The 27,206-nt window shown below is 37.6% G+C and overlaps 1 protein-coding gene across 6 annotated transcripts in view; it reads left to right on the plus strand.

Annotated features, from left to right (window-relative positions):
- ATP8A1 (ATPase phospholipid transporting 8A1) overlaps nucleotides 1-27,206 on the plus strand; it is a 235,328-nt gene that overhangs the window by 38,455 nt on the left and 169,667 nt on the right. For 5 of the 6 annotated variants that reach the window (XM_082390480.1, XM_082390482.1, XM_082390481.1 and 2 more), the window contains exons 2-6: nucleotides 567-681; nucleotides 1,966-2,065; nucleotides 3,063-3,161; nucleotides 9,491-9,536; nucleotides 24,214-24,254. In XM_082390480.1, the coding sequence (XP_082246606.1) occupies nucleotides 567-681; nucleotides 1,966-2,065; nucleotides 3,063-3,161; nucleotides 9,491-9,536; nucleotides 24,214-24,254 (401 nt within the window). Of the gene's footprint in view, nucleotides 1-566; nucleotides 682-1,965; nucleotides 2,066-3,062; nucleotides 3,162-9,490; nucleotides 9,537-24,213; nucleotides 24,255-27,206 lie in introns of those variants that run through there. The other variant, XM_082390485.1, reaches the window with a different exon arrangement.

The raw sequence follows: 27,206 nt of genomic DNA on the forward strand, positions 1-27,206 counted from the left end.
CTTAAGATGATTCATAAATATAAATTTTAATTACTGGAAAGATTAAGATGATCATAGTGAGTTAGATCATTGTGGTAGTTGCCTATTTAAACCTTAATGTTTATCTTTTTCTCTGTTTTTATTCACAAAGAAAAAGCAAAACCAGAAAAGCATTAAATGTGTATGCTTAAATTTTCAGAATGTATTGTCATTACCTCTGTCTTGTTAGTCTTATCTAAAAGTGTAAAGCATTTTAGAATTTTGTGTTACTTTTGGACATATTTTTATGTAATGGAAGGAAATAAGTTGAACATTTCTGGGGAAAAGATGGGTACAAATTAAAAATTGATGTTACTGTTTTTGAAATGGGTCAGCTTTTACATGACTGTTGAGTGCTGCCTTTTAAATTTAGTAGAAATGTTAAATGTGGGGATTTTTCCTTTTATTAGAACAGAAGCAACACCAATAACAGGGAAGCAGATAGCTTTTAACAGATTTTAGGCTCTAGGATAGTTATGAAATGTGTTTTTGGTCTGGATAATAAAATGAAACATTTCTTATCAAATAAGACTCTCTCTCTCTTTAAGGTTATGAGAAGACTGATGATGTTTCAGAGAAGACTTCACTGGCTGACCAGGAGGAAGTAAGGACTATATTCATCAACCAGCCCCAGCTGACAAAATTCTGCAATAACCATGTCAGGTAAGAACTACCAAAGAATGCTTGGGACTAGCTATTACAGCAGAACTTGGGAGGACATCTCCCCTGCCAGACCAGAATGAAAATGCTTGCAAGGAGCTTTCAGTTAAATCAGTTTAATATTTAAGAGCTTACTGGAGGCAGTGTGAATCAGCTGTTTCTCCATCTTCTAGCCAAGAAGGAGATGTTAATAAGAATCTAGAAGCAGGAAGGAGAAGAAAGGCTAAGCAGCCATATGTATGCTACCGATTCTAGTTACAGTATCTGAATAATGAAAACTGTTCATGGGTATGTGCCTTTGTCTTAAACCTGTTAATAGACCCACGAACTGTTGTTTTTGATTAACAAGTTTTCACCTTTTAAAAGAAGTCTTTGCAGTTCTTCACTTAGAACTCCTTTTTGTTAAATAGTCTTTAAATATTGGCTTTCGATACTTGCAAAATTCCGGATAGTGTCGAGGAATGGAAGGTGTGAGAATTACTTCACTGTTCTATTTTCATTCCAACAATAATGTAAAACTATTGCTGTTATAAGCACTATTCACTAAGTGGCCTCCGGAACCAAATGAACACCAGCCCCCTTCCCACCACACGTCAGCCCAGTAGTGTTCTGGTGACAAAACTCCTAGATTTGTGAAATGACCGTTTAAAATTAATATTTACACCTTCAAATTCTACAGTAACTTTTCTGAGCTGAAGGAGTGTGGCATGTGTCCCTTTAATCTCCTTTCTATTTAATTAACAAGAGGAAGATTGGATATTTCTGAGACCTAAGTGGTGATATCTTCCTGATTGTGGACGTATCTGATGTGTTTGGTGTGGAGTCCTAGCCAAGTTTCTAGAGGAGCCATGAAGAAAATTCAGACAGAACCCCACAAAACTCCCCATTTCTCTGACGTTATCCAGGGAAGTCCCTCTGTTTGATGTTTCTGGTCTTGCTCAAATTGCTGATGTTTTTTTTTGCAAGATTTTATTTTCTATTAACATATTATACACTATCTTAACGAAAGGTGCTCTTCTTTGTAAGCTGTTGCTAGTAATGATAACAGGATGATTGGCCAAAGAGAACAAAAGATATTGTGCAGAAAATTAAACTCTTACTATTTAGACAGTTCCTTTCACTCCTTTTCTTTGAGGTTAATGACCATTTGCAGTATTCTCCCGATTTAAAACAGAGGGCATTTGTTCATCATTTAATTTTTTATATGGCGATAATGGAATTTTGTAAACGTGAGTGCTAATTGTGGAGTAATTAACTTTTATGCTACTTTTCATTTTTGTTTTCTAGCACTGCAAAATATAACGTAATCACATTCCTTCCGAGATTTCTCTACTCTCAGTTCAGAAGAGCCGCTAATTCATTTTTTCTCTTTATTGCACTGCTTCAGGTAAAGTCATGTTGTAAAACCTTAGCTCAAAATCATGTGTTCAGATATTAATAAATGTTTTTCTTAAGCCCATGACCAATCTTCTGAAGCTTATCTAAGCACAGAGTGATAAGCTGGTTTGGTGGGCATTTCCAGCTCCTGCTGCAAGCTGAGTTAGAATACTGCTGCTACCTTGTCAAGCCTTTTGATTCATTTTTTTTTTTGATTCATTTTTATCAACTTATTTTAAACATTCTGTAAATTTAATGTGGCGGGGACTGTTCATTTTGGGTTGTAAAGGGGGACGGGACTTTTTCTTAAACTAGTGAGTTATTTTAGTAACAGTAACATTGTCAATTCTGAACCTTAGAATGTAAGTTACCATTTTAAAATTTTTTCATTTTGTATTTGGGTTAGTTTTAATTAGGAAAAAAAGTTTCATTTTACTAAAAAGTAGTCTATGTTCATGCAAAAAGCATAAGAAAACACAACAAAGAAAAAATTTTATAACTTATTATTCCACCACCACCAAGAGGCAATTACTGTCTTAAAATTTGGGTTTTTATCCTTCTGGTCTATTTTTTTTTTTTTTTTTCATCCCAAGCATTGTTAATTGACTTACTTTGCAAAAAGAGGATCTTAGAGTATATATGTCTTATCATCTGCTTTATCCATATAATAATGTGTGGATATTTTCCCGTGTGATTCACAGTGTTTCTAAAATAACATCCTTAATGGTTGTGTGAAATTTGAGTATATGGACATGCTGTAATTTAGTTAACCAGTCCCCCTTTGTAGGTGTTAGTCCTACACATAACTGCTTGCCATGAAGCTAATTAACCCTCTCTCCCAGCTACATACTAGATACAAGCAAATTACCTCACGCAGTGTTAGTCTACCAAGATGGTAAAATCAATGAAACATGTTTTAAGAAGCTCCAAGACTTTGTTGTTTTTAAATGTATTATAAACCTTCTAGTTCTTACTGAATTTCTCATCCTTTTTTTCTCTTCCGATAGCAAATACCTGATGTATCACCAACAGGTCGCTACACAACACTGGTTCCTCTCTTATTTATTTTAGCTGTGGCAGCTGTCAAAGAGATAATAGAAGATATTGTAAGTATTTGTTTTTTTAATAAATAAATGTAACTGTTATTTCTATATACATACTTTAAAAAATTAGTTTCTTCCTAAGTTGTTTGATTCTTGACACAGACTGTTTAAAATACCCATTCAACTTAAAAGTATTTAAAATATGCTCCCATCCCTAGAGTTAATTCCTCTTGACTGCTATAGGATTAATATTACAGAATGCTTATTACATGACCTCTTAGGTTTGTACCTTTGTAATGAAATAAATTAATTTGAATGTAGTAATTGGCTTGGAGAGAAAACTATATTTGCACACTGTTTTCAAGTATGCTTAATTTTCAATGTGAACATTATTTCAGGTTAAACATGGTAACCTCCAAATTCTCTAAATGTAGAGTTTTTTGTATTTTTTTATTTTTTCATTTATATGCCACAGTTTTCACCTTATTAAATACCTTTGATTCCTTTTCATCTTATTTTAGTAGTTCTGTTTCCTTTTATTAAAAGAAAATAACAGCAAATTTGCTATTTTTGTTATTCTGTAGTAGTAGAGAAAAGGGGAAATCAGTTTCCCCTTTATAAAATAAGTTGCCCAAAATAAAATCAGACTTTTCTTTTTCCTTTTTCACCGTTATTTTAACTACTTTAGTTGAGGAAGCTAATATTTTTTTTTCTGTGCCCTTTAAATACATTGCCTGTCTGAAATGATCGTCTGTCAAGCCTTAGGCAAGTCAGATGGTAAGATAAGGAAAGGCTGAGACATTCTTTAGAAAGCTCCAATTTAAAGTTGTACAAACATTGATATTATTTTTGTAAAGAATCAAATTGGGATCTCATGAAGAACACATGAGCTGTAACATCACTAGGCATATTAGAAATGGGTCAACTGACCATTTAGATCATCAACCTCAAAAACATCCAAGTGTCTTGGGGTACAAACAGAGGGTGTGTGTGTGTGTGTGTGTGTGTGTGTGTGTGTGTGTGTGTGTAAAACATCATAGTCCTCTAGCTGGAAATGACATACTTGCCAGGGACCACTAGCTGAAAATTTAAGGGACTCTCTTCTCACCTGTATCACTCCACACAGACTTACCATCCTTTAAATTGTACTTGCACTTGGCAGTCCTTAAGGATTGGTCTTTACTACAGTTTTGTCTCTTTCTTTGCCTTATGTATATTCCCCTTTCTTTCTTTGTTTAACCTAATTTTCATTGAACATCTCTTATTTGCTAGGCATTGTGCTGTCATTTTTGCAAATTTTTAAAAACTTAATTCATTCAGTAACTTTGCAAGTTAGATTTTTAGCCTCATTTTAAAGGTAAGAAAGCTGAGGCTTAGAGAGGTTGTGTAACTTGTGCAAGAAATCAATGGAATCAGAATTCCATCCCATCTAGTATTCTTCCTCTGTATTATTGTAGAGAGTCACCAACAATAATATTAATAACATTTATTGAGCTTCTGGGTTCCATGTACTTGCTCTATGTCCTTTTCATTTATTAAATCTTATAACAACTTTAAAGATTATTGATATTATCCCCATTTTAAAGATGAGGGAGAGGAGGCACAGAGGGGTAAGTTAACTTGCCCAAGGTCACAGAGCTAATAAGGCTGTTTGGTTCCAGAGCCCCTGCCTTATAATCACTGCTCTAAACTGCCTTTCCTTTTTTTTCCCTTTTCCCTAGCAAAACTATAAACTCTCTAGCTATGGTTTCTAATATCTCTCTTTATGAAAGCACATGGTAAATAAAATAGTATCCAAGAAGTTTGTTTGCTTGTTTATAACAGAACTCTTATTGGCATATGTAATAACTGGATACTATTGGAAAGCAGCTAATCAGGCAGTTCCTGAAGGATGTAATAATAGTATTGTGGGTAATAAGATATCACGTGAAGTAGTTTTCCAATTAAAAAAACAGTGTTAAGAAATTGACTAAAAATGTTCTGTAAGAATGGTTTAATAAGAAGTTTATGTCAACGTGTAAGGTGATAGAAAGTTTGAAATGTTACTCCCTAGAAAAGGAAAAACAATCAGGTAAGCGTTTAGATAGTTGGACAAAGAGTATCTTTATCAGTAATTATAATTAATACGTATAATTTTTCATTCATTCAACAAAGATATGTGAAGCAGTACTTAGGTGCCCAGGATTCATTAGGGTATGTTTTAGGATGTGTTAAACTTTTGCTGCAGTAATCATCAAGTCCCAAATACCAGGGGCTTAAACATAAGTTGATTTTTCATGTACTCAAAGACACTGCAGGTTTTCGTCCAGGAGGAAGGGAGGGCAGGAGGCACCATTGGTCATGTAGTCACTCAGGGATGCAGCTGAATCAGGGCTCTGCTGTGTGGGATATCAGTGGTCACCAGACCAGAGGAAGGGAGAGAATGGAGGTACATAGAAATGGTGCATATCACATCTGCTTACAGCACAATATTAGAACTAGTGACATGACAAAAGGGAGCTATAATCTCAGTGTCCATAGCAATAGAGGAGAATTAGCTATTGGTGAATACAGTAACGTCTACCACTCTTACATCAGTGAATGAAACAAAGCTTACATTCTAGTAAGCCTTCCTTTATGTTCTGTTAAACAACCTTTTTTAAAAAAATTTTACAATAAAACAGTAAGAAGTACCTAAGACTCAACCACCCCAGTGAATTTTAACTCTCAGTGCTTTGGACACCTTAACATAATATGATTTCCTGTTTTTGTGTATAAGTAACAAATTACATATACGCTTACTTGAAAATATAGAATCATTGGAGAACTCTTTGTTTAAAAGAAAGCTGCATAATGTCAAATGTTAATTCTTATGGTAAGAGTCAACGTTGTTAAATTGATAATATTCACCTTTAAAAACATGCCTTCTTTGCTATACACTTGTTCACTTAAACACTGATAAACTTTAATCATTATAAAACAAATACTTATTTAAAGTCTACAGTGTTCAGAGACCAAATCCTGGGAATATGCCAGTGAGTAAAAGTAGTTATGATCGAGCTTGCAGTCTAGTACAGGGGACAGACGTTACTCGGGTAACCACACCAGCTATTATGAGAATTAAATGATGCACTAAAGTCCTTAGAGCAGTGCTTAGTATATAATTAGTGCCGAATAAATGTTAACTGTGTGGTCATCATTCAAAGACCTTTTTGACTAAAATATAGAAAATGGATTGCAAGGAAAGAAGAGAGGATTTTGGTAATAGTTGGTATGAAAACATAAAGATGCCTTAAACTAAGTGGTATTGTAAAGATAAAGAAATATGGAAAAATGAATTCAATATATATTTAGGAGTAAAATTGACAAGACTTATCACCATCTGAAATGCTGTATATCCTACTCATTTTATTAATGTTTTATCTCCAACAACTAGAATGTAAGTTCCACGAGAGCAAGAGTTTTTGTCTCTTGTTCATTGCTGTATCAGCAATAGTAACAGGGCCTGACACAGTATTTTGTTAACATTTATTGAATGAAGAAATACACTGGATGAGAGCGAAAGGGAAAGAAGGTACTTACGACTCTCAAGTTGCTGGTTTGTGCAAGTGGATGGTATGTGGTTCCATTCTGAGACAAGTACCTAGTCTTGGGGGTTAAAGTCAGAGACTACCTTTTGGACGTAGTGTGAGATGCCTTTGAGACTGCCAGAGGGAGCTGTCAGGGAGGCAACTGGATATAATAGTCTGGAGCTCAGATGAGAGTCTTGGCTGGTATATATTTAGATAACAGTTATCATTGAAATTGCAGTTATGATTGAACTAAGAGAGTGGAGAGTGAGAAGTGGAGAGGGCAGGGAGTAAGCCTTGAGGAAATCCATCTCAGAGAGATAAAGAAGGGGCCATGGTGCAGGTAGAACACCTGGGTAATGATGTCTTAAGATATGTCTAGGGAGGGAAGGGTTTCCAGTAGGAAGGGGTGGTCAGTACCACATGCTTAAGAACCATAAAGTTCATGGCACTATTTATACAGTAGAGTTTATTGGACCACTGTCAATCAAATATTGATAATATTAAATAATTCACTAGCTCTCAGTGATATTAAATGAACTCTGATTACAGGACAGTAGAAGTATTTGAACTCAGAGAATAGCTATATTAATTTCTTCTGAACTATTAGTTTTAGAAGAAATAGGATCTCTTTCGGATACAATGTAATGATAAGATTAGAATGTACCTATCTGGGTTGGATCCTTATGTATATTCAAAACAATTGTTTCTTGACAAGTAACCTAATTTATTCTGTGGTGGGAAGGTTGAGGAAGGAGAGGCTCCTATATAAGAATTCTCTGCAGATGGAAAGAAATGTTCAGGATCTCCTTAAGTTTCACTAAGATTAAATTTCCAGTTTAAGTGGAGGGTTTCATTAATTAGCTTTTATTTGTCTCCTTCAGTTGGAAGTGTAACCATTGTCTGTCATAGATGTGCATTGTTCTGGAAATATTTGCACTGCCTTCAGATATCTAAATTTGCCTTGGACCAAATTTATTTTGGACCAAAATTTATTTTGGGTTACTTCCTAATTTTCTCAAGATCTTTATTAACAGCAAAAAAAGAGTAAGTATTTTAGAGTTTTATCAATCATAAAATATTCTCCACTGATGCTGCAAATTTAACAGAACTTTAAAAATTTATTTAAGAACCTTTGCTGGCAAATCATGTGCTTACTTTTGGAAGCAATAATTTGACTATTAAAAGTCTGCATTGTTACACTTTTATTAGTGAGTGTTTTATTGAGAAGGAATTGTGGTGTGTTCCTGCGTATGGATGTGGCAGGAATCATTTTCAACAAGCCTTCCACAGAGGCGTTCTGAATGCCTTATTTGCATTTTGTGCAGTTCAGTGGCTGATTGTTCGGATGAACTGAGCTCACAGTGCCAGCTATCATGCCACTCCTCATCAGCGCTGCTGTGTCTTGGAGTGCTTATCTACAAGCCCAGGCTTTTCTCTGGAAAAGTGTTTTCATTTATGCCTGTGATTCTAAAAACCATGTTTCTTCTCAAACGGGGAACTTAGGAACTCATTTTATTACACTCATGTCAACCCACCTTGTGGTCAGGTATGTGCAGCTAAACCTGACCCTGGGCTTTATATGATAGAATCTTTGAGCTCAGAGTCAGTTACACCCAACACATTTCTTCTGCGTCAGCAGAGGCTGATGTGTTATGCTCGATGCTGTAAGTTTAGACAGAAGCCATGGAAAACCTCTAGTTGAACCGTAGAGAAGATAGCCTCCCCTGGCCACTCAAATTCTCACCTTTCCTCTGACCTTCCCATTCTCTTTCTTACTGCTATAAAATCTTGGCTTCTGTAGCTTTTCAAACGCACCCACCTAGACTTAGACTAACTCATTTGTTTACCGTTTAATTTTTTCTTGCTTTGGGAGGAGGGAAAATGAGACTCAGTGACTTGCGGTAGTGGGAGAGGGGGCTGTAGGGGAACAGTGGGGAGAAGCAGCTTTGTGCAAACGGTAGACATATTTGGTTCCCGTCATTGACAGACATCGGCACGTCATTAAATTATAGAGGACGTACTCAGCTAATTAGATAATGAATTTCATAAGAAACTGAAAATATTTCAGTACCATTATTAAATGGTAGTTATTATAGGTAATTCTCATGGGCAATCTTCTTTTTTAAGTAAGTTATTTAAACAAAAGTCTAAATCAGCCTTTCAGCTCCATCTTTTCTAGTACATTAAAATTTTTTTTTAATCGGAATTAACATTATTTCCAATTTCCAATGTACTTAACTTTTATTTATTTTATTTTTATTTTTGGCTGTGTTGGGTCTTCATTTCTGTGCGAGGGCTTTCTCTAGTTGTGGCAAGCGGGGGTCACTCTTCATCGCGGTGCGCGGGCCTCTCACTATCGCGGCCTCTCTTGTTGCGGAGCACAGGCTCCAGACGCGCAGGCTCAGCAATTGTGGCTCACGGGCCTAGTTGCTCCGCGGCATGTGGGATCTTCCCAGACCAGGGCTCGAACCCGTGTCCCCTGCATTAGCAGGCAGATTCTCAACCACTGCGCCACCAGGGAAGCCCAGCTAGTACATTAAAATTTTAATCGTACCTGTATGATAATGTAAGATCCTTCCGAGGACCACACCCCTGTACTCCCAGAACAGGAGTAGCATATAAAGATGCTGTGGATTGCACTTTCGATTTTAAAATTCCTGCGTACCCTGATTATTCCCATCACCACACCCTGGGCGTACTTATAAAATTGATATGGGTGTGAAAGGATAAAATCTTTGAGAAACATAAGTTTTAAAAATCTCTCTTTTGTAGTAGGTGCTATCTTGTTTTGTTAATCTCATCCACTTTTTCACAGTTTTTGTTTTTGCTTTTAAATTTTAGAAACGACATAAAGCTGATAATGCAGTGAACAAGAAACAGACCCAAGGTAAGAATTTTACATTTTGTTTCTCGTATCTGTCAAATACACTCATAGTAATATATACAAATCACTTCAATTAAATATAATTCAACTGAGAACACTGTGTATCTCTTAAGTTTTTGTTCCAGGATAGATTCTTCCTTTGTAGCATTTATTAGCATGATACTTAAATTCACATTAGAGTGATTTACCAGGGGTAATATTGATAGTTTTGATAAGTAACATTTTTAATACATTTTAAATGCCTCATAGCAATGTACTCACAAGTACTGTCCATAAAATCTGCAGTTGTTTTGACAGTGTTAAGTGCTACAAAATGTCTTTGTGTGTGTGTGTGTGATCTATAGATGTACTCTAGGTATGATTTATAGAAAATAATCAGATGTGATGTTACTTGAGTAAAAGGCATATTGGAAGCACTTTGAATTATCCTGTACTTGCAGAAGATATATACTCCAGAAATAAATAAAACAGTTAAAACCAGGCCAGCTTCTGGGAAGCACATGGCATGTTGATGTGGCTCTTTTGTTGTGGGTCTCATTTTGATGGAGTTGAAACCCAAATAACCTTCAACACAAGCAAATAGACTGTTGTGCTCTCAATTTAAAAAAAAAAAAATACCCAGGAACATGTGAAACAGACATCTTACCCCATCCCTGAGCTTTCCCACTCTGAGAATCTCATCTCTCTCTGAAGTTCCCTGATGTGATGAGGATCAGCCATGTCTGCCAAAATTAGCTGGTAATTAAAAACAGTATTTTTATACGGCTCTGACTTTTATGGGACTCTGTCAAAATGCCCTGCTTCTCTTCTTACCACCTTCTACCAAAGGGATTATCTGCTGATCTTTGATGCATTTGAAGAAGGTACATTTATTAAAGTATCACCTAGTAAATTAAATATTTACTGAGATTATACTTATTATGGGACATATGAAAAAGTATAAGATGGGAACTCTATAAAGGTGAAAAATGATCTTGTGTGGAAAATGAAGGATTTGGATTACGTGATCTCAGTGTCTCTAGATTTTTGTGGCAAATGCTGGTTCCTGTGTCAAATGCTCTACGAATTCAAAAGCAGAAGAGAGAATTGTGGGGTAACTTGAGCTAGATCTTGAATTTCGGGAAAAGTTTGGATGAGCAGAGGCACCTGGGCAAGACATTGCCTGTGTGCCGAGTGAGGAAGGATGAAGAGAGCTTTTCCTGAGCAGAGATGAAGACAGCTGTTGGATGGCTTTGTGGAACCACTAGAGTGCCAGATGGGGAAAGGAGATTCCGGGCAAAGGGAAGCAAAGACATGATCAGAAAGGTAGGCCGGGGTCAAATTTTACAGGGCCTTGAATGCCAAGCCAGGAGGTTCCAACTTTTCTTACGTATGCTGAGTAGCTGTTGAAGGTTTACAAGCCGAAAAGAGATAAGATAAATATGCAGATTAAAGTCAGAGAGCAGAATGACACGGAATAGGGGGCTCTTAGAAGCCTGAGGACTAAGCTACTCTAGGGGTTTAGGTGGGAAGGGACAGCCATAGGTATTGAAAGGGGGAAAAAAAAAAAGCAAAAATGTTTCAGGTACTGGTATTTTTGGCAACTGGTGCAGTTTTCACATTTGTTGCCATGTTGCTCAGAATGTTCAGTAACAGCTTTTGAACCAAAAATATGTAACTGTTTTTTCCAATACGTAATGTGTCTTGTGGCAGAGGGCTCCTATCCTCAGGGACTAGCAATTACTTATTTTCAAGCCTTGGCACAAGAAGTCAGCATTGTACAGTTGAAGAGTAGCCGTCAGAGCCGTGCTGATGTAAGCTACCACACCCGGTATGGATGGGTTCTCTGATTTCCCAGGTACTTGCCTACTTCCAGAGATACTCCCTTTTTGCCCACTATTCAGAGAAAAGGTTCTTTCTTGGTTATCATTCTTGGTTCACCAATTCATTCTGGATTAACAGGATTAGCTCTGTGGTTAAAAAGTGAGAGGAAAGTCTTCTATAGTATAGAAAACTCATGTCAAAAATAAAATATTAAGGCTTACATATAAAAATCATTTTAAGTCAGAATAGTTGGAAAGCCCATGTTCAAGAAATTATGGTCTTTAGTTTGCTACTTGATTGTTTTCTTAGAGAATCAAATCGTTCTTTTTTTTTTTCTTTGCCTAGTTTGAGTATTTGGTCGTCTTTTTGATTTTGCAGTTGATAGGTGATAACAAATGTTTGAGTAGGATACTATTTGCTGTCAGATAACTCAAATTACTGATACTTTATATGAAAGCCATCTGTCGGTAGGCCAGACTGAAATTCAATTTGCTTTCCTGAGTTGAGGCAGGAAGTGGTGTAGGAGTGGGAAGGGGGTTATTTTTGACAGGCAATTAATCTATGACAGATATTTTTAGTATTTTACTTAAATTTCATTTTCTAAATGTTTATCAAGACCATGTAATATATGAGGACGTCTTTCCCTCAGATTCAAATATTAATCCTTCTATATTCTTAGAAAAATGAATATTTTCTCTCCTTATTTTGCATTGAGGCACTAAAGAGTGACTTTTTTCTCTGTCACTCCCTAGTGACTTCAGAAATACAAATTCATGATTTCACTTACAACATTTTCAGTGGACTGGTACCTGTCTGATGCCTCATTTTCACCAATTAATGAACTTGATCAGGGGTTAAATTCTGGATTCTGCAGAGGGCAGGTCTTCCTAATCTTTGTGTCCTCACAGCTCTAGCCCAGGGGCCCGTCCTTAGCAGGTGCTCTATGTGAGTGACGGAACCGCTCTCTGTATAGATACTTCAGCACAGATAGGAAGCAGGAAGAGACTAGAAATGAAAGGAGCCTCCTTGAAAGTTCATTATCTAGGGTGTGAGCAAGAGAAAAGCAGTATTTCCAAAACACTGTGTCCCAGACTGTTTCGCAGGCGCTGATAAAGATTAAAAAAAAAAAAAACTAACATGGTAGAAGTTCTTGCCTCCTCTTTACTGTCTCTGTTGAAGTCATCATATCATCATTTTACTCTGCTCTGCATCCTATGAACACAGCACTGTGTCCACTTATCACTTCCACTGCCCAAAAGCCCAGAGCACTGCCGTATTCAGGACCCCCAGGTTTTCCTGGCATCTAAATTTACCTTATTTTCTCTGATTTCTTCCTCAATATTTGAGCTCACAATATTTGACATACCCTCCCTCCACGTGTCTACATACACACGGGAGGCAGTCTCTCACTCTGTGTCCTAAATTGGGTTTTCTTGGCCAAACTTAGTTCTGCAGAAACTTGTTAATTATGCATTTGTAATTATCATTATAATATGTATATTGAAGCCAATCCCCATATGAATTTGTTGTAGTGATTGAGCCAGTTCTCTTTTTAAATTGTAAACTTATGCTTTTATTTTTTGTGGAAAACTGCTATGGCTAGTATTTCAAGTGGAATGACAGTTTCACATAAAGTCACAATATGGAGGCCTGGGAAAGGATGGGGTTCAGGTGCAGACTAAGAAAGATATTTGGGATCTAAAAAATTAAAATTAAAGATGCCTCTTAATGAAGTAGATTTGCTGTTTTAAAATCCCAGGTTTGGATATATTCCCTTAAGGATGGTGTACGTACATTCTGCAGGTGAGAATGTCTGGGAGACACCTGTGACATCTGGCAGCCCATCAGTCACCTGACTGGCTGCTGCCGTTGAATGAGGGCCACATTAGTACCGTTAGATTGTTGCATACCTTGTTTTGTTAGTAGGTATTAGATTAGAATAAGTCTTTAATAAAGCAGTAGAATAAGTCTTTAATAAAGCAGTTTTGCTCTGTTTTAATTTAATTTAGAAAAAGATAACATGAAATTCTTTTTAACTAGGCACATAGCTAAAAATAATAGATCTCATCTCCACCTGATTCGTCTTTTCCCAGAGCTACATCAGCCTCTTCAGAAGTGGAGTTGAGTTGGTGGCCGCTGATAACCCCTAACAAGGCTACTTCCCTGCAGGGCACATAGTTGCTTATCTCTGACTGCAAGCTATTTCACCTTTAAAGTCCTTTATGAAAAAGATGTTGAGTTGGTGTGGGTTGAATTTGTTTTAGGTTGTTAAGCCTGAAATGACCTACTAACAAGGCTGAATCCATCTGGTTGAGTTCATTTCATGCTAAGGGACTTAAAATAGCACCACTTTCCTGGCTTACTGAAAAAGCCAGTGTGCAGCTTTTTTGTTTCCCTGGAGGTATCTGCACATCTGATCCATCCATAAGCCTGGACCTGTACTCTGCCACGTGTACATCAGTTATCTATAAATAGTTCTTAGAAAGTATTGTTTCCATGAGCATAAAAATTGGACTTAAAAATTGAGCACATATGTGCTACAGAATGTTTTCAGACACCTCTAAGATTGTTAATATCTTCAAATTAAAATTCTAAAATCGTACAATTTTATGAACTGAACTGGTTAGATATCTTTAGCAACAGCTCTGGATGAAGAGGAGGTATTTATTTGTGGGGAAATACAACCGCAGATTATCTTTCATTTGTCCCATAAATAAAAGCACACCAAGAAACAAAATCCACTGAGGAAATTGAGGGCCATAGATAAAGTGAAAGGAGAAAAACAGGTGTGACTCCAAGTTAGAACGTTTATTGTTTCACTTCAGTAAGTCTTGCTGAACATCTGCCTTGTGTAAGACCCAATGCAGAAAATGCAGAAAGAAACCAGGCTTCTTGCTTGCCCTATAGGAAATTAGAATCTGGTAGGGAAGAAAAGATGCTCACTGATACTATGATACGAGATAGAAAAACTAATAAAGGCCAAATGAGAGAGGTGGGGATTCAGAAATGTCACAAACAAGGATCACAAAGACGAGTGGACCTTGAGTAAGCGGAGCTGTGGGCGTGGGTGCAGGGATGATCCAGGAGGAAATGGGAAGGCGTGAGTTATATTCTGGGAAGAGCAAATACAGACGTCCCTTGGTATCCATGGGGGATTGGTTCCGGGACCCCCGCCGATACCAAAATCTGATTCCTTTATACAAAATGGCATAGGAGTGGTGGATGCAGAACCCGTGGATACGGAGGACTGAATGCAGTCCGTTTTGGCTACAGCATAGGATACGTGGCAGAGAGCAGTGGGGACAGGGACGGGAAGGCAAGTTAGGGTCATAATTTGGAGGCTTTGAAAACCCAGGTGAAGAACTTGGAGAGAATTACTGAAGGGTGTGGCTAGGTTCCCAGTCATACTTTTTAACAAAGAATGTGACAGCTGTATGGGGAGGGGTGGGGTGAGGCACAAAGGGAGACTGACTTTTGATTACTTAGGGAAGGGGAATAAGGTGGTGGCAATGAGAAGGCAAAGGAAAATACACAGTGGACAGATCCAGCTGGACTCGGCAAAGGAGGGGAAACCCCATCAAACACCAAATGCTGAAGTAATAGAGGACCGGGGCTGTGATACCCACTAAATCCAGCATGTAAGAAGTCATAAAATAGATAAGCAACAAGAATTTAGCGTATAGCACAGGGAATTATAGTCAGTATCTTGTAATAATCTGTAATGGAATAAAATCTGCAAAAAATCTGAATCACTATGCTGTACACCTGAAACTAATGCAATATTGTAAATCACATCTCCTTCAATTTAAAAAAAAAAAAAAAAGTCACAGTTCTTAACTGGAGTTCCAGTTCTAAACTGGAGAGCAGACGTGGGGCTGGGAGAACTGAAGCCTAGCTGCAGGGAAGGGTGGAATGACTGGTGAGGCGATGCAAGGAGATTTTTCTTTCAAGGAATTTCTCAATTACATAAAGGAAAAAGCAAATGATTCATGACTCTGAGCAGCATTGGGGGGAAAATAAAACCATTCTGAGCGAAGGAGGTTGCTGCCCCTTGTGCTCTGATCACATCATCTCACCCATATTTTTTTTTAAAATAAGTCACTGGTTCTCAAACAGCTTGCTGAAACTCACCCCTAGAGCTTCTGTAGGCCTCGCAGGGGACCCCAGAATTTCATTCTAAAGAAATTCTCAGTGATGCTGACGCTGCTGGTGAGGACCCTTGTTAAAAGATTTAAAGTGAGCTGGAAGAAGTGGTGTCGATTCACTGAGAAATCTCTGTAGAGAATACGGTCGGGAGTGGAACTCAGGAGGTTCCCTTTGTCTTTTGTGTCAGAGGATCCCAAGCAGATTGTTGCTTAATTTGACCTTTATAGGCAGGTTCACGAAGGAGACTTTTGTGCAGTGTCAGTTTGTGCCACAAGAGGTTTTTTGCCTTCAAGTTGTCTTTGTAAGGGTCTACTTGGTGAATGAATTGATGCTTTAATATGGGTATCCTGGTTTTCCTTCTCTGCGCAGTTCAAAACCGTAGTCTCAGCAGTTCTCTTAGCCTTCTCAGTGCACTAAAGCTCCTCTTCAGTGCTTCCTGCCACTTAGGGACTGCAGCATGCTGCCTTTGCTGTGGTTTCTCTATCTCCTGTGACAAGGGTAGTGCCCATTATCCTTTCGGATAATTTGCCTTTTGTTAACCTATTTCAAGAAGTGGCTTGATTGCCCAGGAACGACACCCCACACACTCCAGTGACTCTTCCTGTAACGTCCTTAATGGTAGACCGGTTAGATCGCCGTGGTGATGGCTTCTCTCAGAGAAGCCAGTGTGAGACCCTCAGCCAGCACCTCTACGTGTGCGACATTTGATTGAGTCCTGAGAGACAGTTTCTCCAGAGCCTTTGATTAGGGAATTCCCAAGGGACTCTAACAGACTGTTTTTATTTCAACAGAAAATCCATTACAACAAAGCTGTTAAGTAGCATCCTGCTCAGTAAGAACAGGTGACATTTGAGGTATTTGTTTATAATCTGAGCTCTGCCATGCATACTGTCAGACTAATTAGCCAGTGTGGAAATTATAGCAGGTGTGTTTGGGGAACTGCTGAGAGGTGGAGGACATTTGCATTTAAAAGAAAGAGCTGTTAAAGCATCATAAGACAGGCCATTGACATAATTCTTTCCTAGCTTGTTCTCAGTCCCCTTCACCAGGCATCACTGATCATCTCCTCCATGGCTCACCTTCTCTAGAGTTGTGAAGTAAGTGTACTTGGGCCCAAGGAAGCTAAAAGCTCAGCAAAGGACCCAGCATCATTTCTTGTTTCCTCTAAACCTGGTTAGAGCTGGGTTAGAGGAGGTCAGTGATTAAAAATAACTAGGTTTCTATTTCAGTCACCAGCATAATACATGTGATACGGTTTATTTTAATTGTTCTATGGTTGGATGTTTAGGAACCAGTTCAGAAGTAAAGACAACAATGAATTGTGACTGACTTTTATCCAAGCCTTGATTTGTACAGAAACCTTTTTTTTTTTTTTAATTTTATTTTTGGCTGCATTGGGTCTTCATTGCTGCGCGCAGGCTTTCTCTTGTTGCAACGAGTGGGGGCTACTCTTCGTTGCGGTGCACGGGCTTGTCATTGCAGTGGCTTCTCTTGTTGTGGCGCTAGTTGCTCCGCAGCATGTGGGATCTTCCCGGACCAGGGATCAAACCCGTGTCCCCTGCAATGGCAGACGGATTCTTAACCACCGCGCCACAAGGGAAGTCCCCAGAAACCTTTTATATGTCGTGAGCTGATTTTTAACTTCACCAGAATTCTGTATTGTTCTCTATATCCTAAGATAGGTCTAGCCTCAAGTTTGAAGAAGCTATGCACTTCTAGCTTTTATTTCTGTGTTACGGTTTTGTAGATCGAACACAAATGAAATTGGGGGTAGAAGGTAGAAGGGATAGAAACATCCTCAGTTCTAAGAAGCCTCCAGGTGATGCTGATGCTGATGCAGGTCTCTGGACCACCTGTTGAGTGGCAAGGTTCTGTACTACATCCAAAAGTATGTTACTCTTAGTTAGAATTCTAATTCGGTATAGGACATAAAGGTAATTTACACTTGGATTAATCTAGGCCACTGTAGCTTTCAGAATAAGTACCAAGTACCCATCAGATTGACAAAATTCAAGCAACTGATAACTGTTTGTGCTTGTCTAAGTTTATAGTCAGTGGAACTTTATATATTGCTAGTGACAGTGTAGATTGCAGTATGGAAGTAATCTGGTTGTATCTGATAAAAGTACAAACACAAATACCCTAGAGCCAGCAATGCTCCTTTGGGACTCCTCTCCTATAGAGTACAATTACATAAATATATTTCAGTGTTATTTGAGGTGGTAGAAAAAATTAGAAGTCACAATTTCCATTGAGAGGAGGATAGGTGAATACATTATGATATAACTGTTGTGTAAATCAGAGTTGTTTCACAGCTGGACTGGACTACCTCTGTGCTGATCTCAGAGACACCTGGAACTGTGATGCTGAACCTTGGCCAAGAGAAGGACGAGATGGACTGCTGTTGAATTAATGCTCTCTGCAGGGTTTGAAACTCCCCTGAAGCACCCAAAATTAGCTCCTCTGCTTAGTTTAAGGATGTATGTAGATTGATGGCTTACCTGATTTAATTTGTAACATAATCTGGTTTGTCTAATTGACTGGGGGGTATAAAAGATCCCCTGGAAACATTTTCCCAGGCTTTCCTGAAATTAAGATTTAACCTCCATATCATGGAGGTTCAAAATCCCTGTCCGAGGTGAACGAGAAGGGACCCTGGAGGGCTGTGCCTAGGAGTTTCTCAGACCCCTGATGCTTGCCTGGGCTTTTATTTTCCCACTGTACCATATCCTCTAGTTTGATTAAAACTTTTCTTGAATACACCCTGTGGAGTCTTGTGAGTCTGTTCAGTTATCTGACCCATTTGTAATGGACACATCCATACAAGGGCTTATTTCTCAAAAAACGGGTTGCCTCGGTGCTTTGTCCTGGAAGTACATGTTAAGTGGAAAACCAAGTTGCAGAGAAATAAATTTTTAAAAAGAAAGAAAACAAACATGCATATGTGCATGCCTGTCTAGAGAAAAGTATGTGAGGATGCACCAGCATTCCTTACCTTGAGAAAGTGGCATGAGAGGAGGAAAGAATCTCAGCTTTTCCTTTATCTAACTCCAGTTGAGTTGGACAATAATACATTGATTCTGCAGTTTGATAGAAAACATTGTTAACTGAAAATGTATTTAAAAGTTTCTTAGACATATCAGTTTTTGCAGTAAGCCATAGTTTCCAGTGTATGTCTTCAGTGATGAATGGAGGAAACCTTTGGCTGGAGCGTAGGGGAGGAGAGAGGAGGAGGATGTACTGTTTGGGTGGAGGCAGGCATCCCCTAAGAGATGGTAGGAGGACAGGCTAGTTTACAGAGGGAGGGTGGTGCAGAAGGGTCAGGTAGGGGAGGGACGTAGGTAGGTTCGAATGTGCATGGAGAAACCATCCGAGCGAGGTTGAGGGGAACGAGCAGGTGGGGAGGATGGACAAGTGAAGCAGATTCAGATGGTTTTCCAGGTTTCAGTGAAAGTGGCCAGGCTTCCAACCTCCCTGGTGGAGCAGACCCCCTGGTGTGGTCTGGTCAGCTGAGTTTGGGAAGCCTGCTGTGACGCTTCCATCCTGTAAGGGGAACCCAGGAGAGTGGTTCAGGGCTATTTTCAGATGTGAACTGACCAGTCTCTTCCAAGTGGCAGCATTTCAAGGAGGGCTAGTTTAGATTACAGAGCTGGAAGGGGTGGCCCAGAGCTGACATCAGAGGACATTCATGTCCCAAACACACAAGAACATTAGTGCATCTAATGGTTGTGTAACCATTTCCAGCTGCTCACATTGGAAACATTTTAGGAACTTATGAAACTGAGAAGGCTATTTTAAGCAAATGTTTAAATAGCCCATTGGCATCATTTTATGTAGCTGTTTTTTTTTTTTTTGGAGTTATAATTCACATACCATAAAATTCATTATTTTCAAGTATACAGTTCAGTGTTTTTTAGAATATTCACAGCGTTATGCACCCAACACCACTATCTGGTTCTAGAATCCTTTCATCACCCCCACAAGAAACCCCAGACGTATAAGCAGTCAATCCCCACTGCCCTCTTTCATGAGCCCCTGACAACCACTAATCTACGTTCTATCTCTATGGATTTGTCTGTTCTGGGCATTTTATATAAAGGAGATCATACAACATGTAGCCTTTTGTGACTGGCTTATCTTCAGGAGTCATCCATGTTGTCACATGTATCAGCATTTCATTCCTTTTTTATGACTGAGTAATATTTCATTGTATGGCTTTACCCCTGTTGTTTAACCATTCATTGGTGGATGGACATTTGGGTTGTTTCCACTTTCTGCCTATTATGAACAATGATACAGTGAACATTTGTGCACAAGTTTTTGTGTGAACATTATGCTTTCAGTTCTCTTGGATATATACTTAGGTGTGGAATTTCTGTATCATGATAGCTCTGTGCTTAACTTTTTGAGGAAATGCCAGAGTGTTTTCCTGTATAGCTATTTTTTAAACATTGTGTATATACTGTTTTTAACATGAGATCTATTAGCGAACAGGGTTGTATCTTTAGTAAATCTATGTAACTACTACTATGGCTTCATATGGCCCCAAACACATAGGAACATCAGTGGATCCACTTTCCATCCAGCAAGTATCGACTGAGCACCTTTGTGTTGCTTCATGGAAACACTGGGAATACAGCGGAGAACAGAATAGGGAATATTCCTGTGGGCAAAGATTTTGGAGTCTGGGGAAGGAGAAAGCCTTACATAAATCCTCTCTCAACTAAATATATAGTAAAACTGTCATAAGTGCTCTGAAGGAGAAGTGCAGGAAGCTCATTTAGACTTGAGGGTAGTGGTAAAGGTGTAGGTGTCAAAAAAAATATCCCCTGAGAAAGTGGTGTTAAAGCTGAGATCTAGGTGAGGATGGAGGGAAAGTGTGTTGCAGCCGTGGAAACATGTGCAAAGGGTTTGAGGCAGGAAAGAGCGTGTTGCTTTCAGCACGGTGGGCCTGGAGAAGGGGCAGAGGGGGTGGTCAGAAGTGGTGATGGAGATTAGGCAGGTGCTGCTTCATCAGAGGGCTTCGAGGTGTTTGGACTTATCTTATGAGCCAAGGGGAGCCAGTCGAAGAGTTTTAAGCAAGAAGTCACTTAATGTTGTATATGTATGTATGTGTATAAGGATATATGAATTGATACGTAATAATCCATAATTGTAATGTATGTAAAATCATTGTACTTTGTCATTATAGCTATACTGTAGAAACTAAATTTGAAAGAGATCAAGAGTGAATGTAGGAAGCTAGTGGTGAGGCTAATTCAGACCTCCAGTTGGGAGATGACGGTTGCTTGAAGTAGGAATGCCGGTGTTGGTCATGGTGGAGGAGATAAAACAAGGTGTAATTTCATATGCTTAGAGCACAAAATCAACAGGATATTTTTAGTGTAAAAATTATTCATGATTTCCAAAGATTTTTTTTTTTTTTTTTTGGCAGAAGAGCTTAAAAATAGAGAGATGAACAGTGAGGCATATGAGCATAATAAAACTGCCAAAAACTATAATACAGCATTGTTAACAAGCCAAAATTGTTTCTTAGAAAGTATTGCTACCCCCCCCCCCAAAAAAAACCCTACTGGAACTAATAAGTGAATTTTACAAAATTACATGATGACAAGGTCAGTGTACGAAAGTTTAACGCATTTCTATATACTACCGGTGACTAACTGGAAAATGGAGTAAAAAATACAACTTATAAGAGAAAAGTCATCAAATTGTCAAGAAATAAATCTAATGCAAGACCCATACACTGTAAACTCTAAAACCTATTGGAGAAAATTTATGAAGACATAAATAAATGGAAAGGTGTAGCTTGTCCATAAATTGAAACACTTGAGCCCCAAATCAAAGTCCCAGGAGAGTTTGGAGTTTTTTTTAGAATTGACAATTCAATTCCAAAATTTATATGGAAATGCAAAGAATTCAAAATAGCCCAAACAGTATTGAAAGAGAACAATGTGGGAAGACTACCTAATTTCAAGACTTACCATAAAGTTAAAATGATCAAGGTGGTATGTATTGGTGTCAAAATGTGTAAATTGATCAGTGGAATAAATACAGAATCCAGAAATCGATCCACCATAGTACCATGTCAGTTTAACGGGGGAAAGAAAGATTTTTTTTAAACAGAATCTCAGATATGTTGATTGAAACCTTAATACAAAAATACTATATGATTCAGGGCATATGACATGCAAAACTAACTTACGGTGAATAATTTATATTTGTCTCTGGGGATAGGATAATGGACCATAAAGTGGTATGAGGAGTCTTTTTGGAGTTCTGCATCTTGTCCTGAGTGGTGAATTCACAGGTGTTTACAGTTTTTAAAAAACTCATTGATCGGAATACGTAAGGTCTATACACTTTGCTGTAAGTTATACTTCAATTAACGAAGGAAAACCTCATGAGTGTGAGCCAGGCAGGTGTCCTAAATACAGGACAGGGAAGTAGGCTGCCTATAAAGCAGCAGGAAACCACAAACAAGCGTGGTGATGGAGTGGTGAGCCCCATCGAAAGAGGTGGCCACTGCTGTCCAAGCCGCACGTCACAGTGCGGTAATTGACTGAGCTCCCCTGATAAGCCTGAAGTCTTCATTTTCATGTCAAACCTCTTGATTTTAGAAATATTGGAAACTGATTTTTAAAAACCCAAGTATTGCAATGTGGGAGTGTTTACTCGTATGAGGTGGGATTAGAAGAAAATAAACGACAATAAAGAGCTCCAGATAATATTGAACAGGATATTTTTTTCTAATTTAAATTTATGCAAATTTTAGCCCCATCAGTCAGTTATGCAGATTTGAACAGCACTTTGCCAGCACTCCTTGCTGAGTACTTAATATTGTAGTCACTGGGTTAAGTGATTAAAGGGCGAAATGCTCTCATTTGTTCTTTTTTTTTTTTTTTGGCCGAGTTGGGTCTTCATTGCTGCATGTGGGCTTTCTCTAGTTGCGGCGAGCGGGGGCTACTCTTCGTTGCGCTGCGCGGGCTTCTCATTGCGGTGGCTTCTCTTGTTGCGGAGCATGGGCTCTAGGCACACGGGCTTCAGTAGTTGTGGCACGCAGGCTTCAGTAGTTGTGGCACGCGGGCTCAGTAGTTGTGGTGCACGGGCTTAGTTGCCCTGGGCCATGTGGGATCTTCCCGGACCAGGGCTCAAACCCATGTTCCCACCATCGGCAGGAGGATTCTTAACCATTGCGCCACCAGGGAAGTCACTTCCCCAAGGGCTTTTTTACTCTTAAGTGTCACGCTCTGAACCCCTTGTACTCCGGGAGCAACATCCAGGAGCAGTTTTACTCCTGGCATCAGTTTGGGTGAACTCTACAGGCATTAGAGGTTTGTGTATTAGAATATAGGGATCAGTTTTAGATGCCTGGTGCTCAGATCCTTCACCCCTAGCTGTATGAATACTGTCAAAATTGGAATTTTAACTTAGTCATATAGTTACTGGAAATACTTTAGTGTTAGCTCCTCATCTTGGAATTATTATTTAAATTAATGAGGTTGATTCACCAAAATTCACTGCAAGATATTCCTTGTTGCATTTATTCATCTGTTTAACTAGCGCTGGAGTGTCTTGTGGGCCAGGAGTGCTATGAAGTGCTAAAGATAAAGAAATGAATAAGACACAGCCCCTGGCTTCAGGGAATTTTGGAACACAAAGAGATTATATTTAGATTAAAATAATTTATATTGTAACACTGGTTTCCAGACCTGTTGGTATGTAATTAGTGTTAGATTTGCTATTGCACATTTTGGGGATTATCACCATCGTGATTTACTTAAGAGGGTTCAGCCTTCATCTCTTCTAACATCAAAAGAAACTGAATCTAATGTTTTTGTGCCTGTAAATTATTCATCTTGCAAATATTTACCCAGAAGCTACTTTGTGCCAGGTACTCTACTGTTTCCAGAGAATATTGTGGTAAACAAAGTAAATATTAGCTCGCCCTCATGGAATTTACTGTGAGGATAATTTGTTGACTGACCTTGACTTAATCCTTTTAAGTACTGCATGCTGTGCTATCTACTTCACATTATTCTTTTTTGTTTTGTTTTATCTGCTAGTGTCTACTGGCATATTCAGTATTATGCCACAGACACACTGCAGGAATAAAAGAAAGATATACTGAGTAACTTTACTGTTGCAAAGCAGTAATAAAACACTGAGAAATATCAACCCCTCAATCATAATTTAATTGTAGCCTCTTCTTTTATTTCTTCTCAGTAAACCAAATATAGAAACATTTGCTATTTTGCATTATTTTAAAGCTAAAGGTACAGATTTTTTTAATCTACTGGTTTATGTGTTAAATTTTTACTACCGAGTTTGAAATCCATTCCTGCTGTGCTTGTAAATCTTTTTTTTTTTCTTTTTTAACATTGCTACTGTTATGGCTTCTGAAATTTTTTTAAGCTTGTTACTCCCTTTGTCAAGCATTTTTGTGGCTTTCTTCTCCAGCCAACCCCTGTAATTCCTCTGTGTGCTGATGAAAGCCCTTGGCAACGCCAGTGAGATAAAATAGTATTTTATTTTGAGATCTGAAATGTTCATGGTTGTTTCTATGTGTAATTTTATATATCTTTGCTGTCATAATTGGTTTTTAAACCTATAAAAATTACCATCAGTTAATTTATTTGAAGCTATTCATTTAAAATGATCATTTCATCAGAGGTAGGCTTTTGATAAGTAGTAAAAATATTCTTAAAACTGTCACCTTTTCTCTTTCCAGTTTTGAGAAGTGGTGCTTGGGAAATTGTGCACTGGGAAAAGGTATGCATTGATTTTTATTTTGTTACAGGAGAAGAAATGCATAGAGGTAACTCTAGTAGATGTAATTTTTATATATAATATAAGCAAATGTCAAAGATTCCACTGATATGAAAGCTATTTAGTAATTAATGTTGTAAACATACATGGAATCTTCAGTTAGTCACTTCCATTTAATAATTTGCAATATATTAGAAAGACTATTACCTTAAAGTAGTATTTAGAACTTTTTGTTCCTTTCATAGTATATTTTGAGTACTGTTTTCATAGATTTCACTTAACCATGGACTGTTTTGCGTTGTAATTTTTTGCTTTAATCATCTACTGTCCAAGTAAAACAAAAATTAGATTCTGATAGTTCACATTTGTATACTTTACTTCACATTCATATATCATGACTAATCGCATTTACACACTGCTAATTCATTTTTTTTTTTAATGTCTTACTAACTAAATATCATCTTCTAATGAGCTGGAAATCAGTTCCATCAAGAAGTTAATTTGCTCATAGGAGCTCTAACATGGCAGTTAGTGAGTTGAGTCATAATTTAGCAAGTGTTATCCAAGGGTTCATATGCTTTTCAGACCTCAATTTCAAAAGGTAAGCAATGATTGTTAGTTCTTCCTTAGTTCTGGAGGACCATTTAATCGCCAGTCATCCACAAGAGAATAACCTTCGTAACTTGGTGAGAGAGTTTCGGAGGCGAGGCCATTCTACCCAGGGGACTTTGTTTTCTGAGATTGCTAGTACAACGGAGGTGTAACCCACACTCAGTTTATTCGCACTCCAGTATTTCCCAGTTAAAGGCCATGCCCGGATTCTACCTTGTGATGTTCATAGTCAGCTTGTATTCCCACAGGGAACAGGATTCATCCTGAATTAATTACATCTTTGTTTATTTTAAATCAGTACCCAGAAGAGAGATTGACATCTCCTTTTCTGGATGTTTGAAAACTCACTACCCTCTCTCTCTGGTCTTTGACATGAAAGTAACATAGAGGAAAATACTTTGTGCTTTCCTTATTTCTGTGATAGTCACCTCTTTTTCAGAGCAAGATAAAAAAAACAAAAAAGCTCAATTTACTGTTTCAAAAGAAGTTTCTTTTATGCTTTTGTATAGTACTTGTGGATTTAAACACTTTAGAGCCAAGACAAGTAGGGTATAATCAAGTATGATAAGTTGAATGTTATTATAAATGTGTTTCATTTACTAGGTTTGTCAGCGTAATTAACATACATGCATATCCTAATAAATTGATATCAGTTTCTTCTTACCTAGAGTGCTTGCTTAGAAAATAAACAGTTGTAAAGTCAGGAGATAACCATCTACTAGTTCACCCTAAAATTAACCCGTTAAAATGTTTTATTTTCCTAATAGACCGTCATTATTCCAAGATTGATTGGATTATTTTAACTTACTTTTTCAATTTTTCACAAAGAACAAAATTAAATTACCAGCCCATGATTTTCCATAGAGAGAACATTCTCAGTTGTCTTGGAGACAAGTGCCACATTTTCCCTGAGCTTCCCACTTCGAGATACAGAGGGGTAGAATTTAAGGTGTTGCCAAAAAATCATCCAGCCAAAATGAGCTGATGTTACTTAATAACTAGAAGTAGATACTTAATTAATTAGAATTAATAAAAGTTGGTTCAGTGATGAATTCAAGATAAATATTCTGAAATTGACATCACTCTTTTCAGCAATAGCAATGTAGAAAAATACAGTGAAAAAGAGATCTCATTCCTGGTGGCATGTGGGATGCTTACAGGTAAACCTGAAATATATATACGACCATTGTAAAGAAAACAAAAACTTTAGGTGTTAAGGTTTCACAAAAACAGACAAATATGTAATATTCCTAGAAAAATAGCACCACTTGTTCAGAAGTAATGATGTAGTATAATCAGGGAAATTATCTTTCTTTTTCCTCAAGAGTTGGCTAAATTATTCATTGTAATTTCAAGCATAAACAGTTGAGGAAATAGAATATTTTGGAAAATTAACAGTGTGCAAGGATTAAATATAAGTAAAATGGTAAGCAAAAGTTATTAAAACAGCATGAATCTGTTGCAAAAATATACATCGATGAAAAGCATAAAATAGAATAGGATGCCCTGAAATAAAGCCTATTTAATACTTGATAAAGGAGGCGAAAATCATGGATAAAAGGATTATTTAGTAAATCATGTTGGGACCACAGATTAGCAGTTTCAGGAATAATACAGTTTATATCTAAGACACAGCCTGTGCTAAAATAAATTTCAACTGGCTAGAAGAAAATGTTGAAACATTGTTTTTGAAAAACATACAAATAGAATAAAGACCTTAATAAATATTTGGAGGGGAACAAGATCAAAATCTCAAGGATCTATGGAATTTGATTATATAAAATTTAAAACTAGTACACATCACACAAATAAGCAGAGAGAATATAGAAATATTTGCACCAAGTATGACGAAAGAGTGAAATCGTTATCTAGATAGGAAATATAAGTTGGCAAAAAGTAAGAAAAAATATAATAAGCAACCAGACTCAGTATAATATTCAACCTAATAATAAAAGTTGCAAATTTAAACAGTATTGAGGCCTCGTTTGCTATCTAGTCAAGGAAAAAAACTTGTATTTCAGAATTTTTATGAAGTATTTTATTCACATACTATTGTGGATTAGCAATTTAGGTCTTCATATTGACAACCACAAAAAAAAAAAAAAAAAAAGGGTTCTGGGAATTTATCCCAAGAAAATAATCATAAAGTAGGGAGATACCTGTACGTGTATAATAATTATCAATTAACATTATTTGTAACAGTGAAAAGTTAGAATATGAGTATATCCAACAATAGAAAGAGCATTTATAAATAAATTATGACATTCTACGCTCTAGTATATTTTGTGACAAGTAAAAGCTGTCATTTCAAATACTGTAGCAACACAGAAAAATTTTATACCA

This window comes from Balaenoptera borealis (genome assembly GCF_965194805.1).
Source record: "Balaenoptera borealis genome assembly, chromosome: 4".
In the NCBI taxonomy this organism is placed as follows: domain Eukaryota; kingdom Metazoa; phylum Chordata; class Mammalia; order Artiodactyla; family Balaenopteridae; genus Balaenoptera; species Balaenoptera borealis.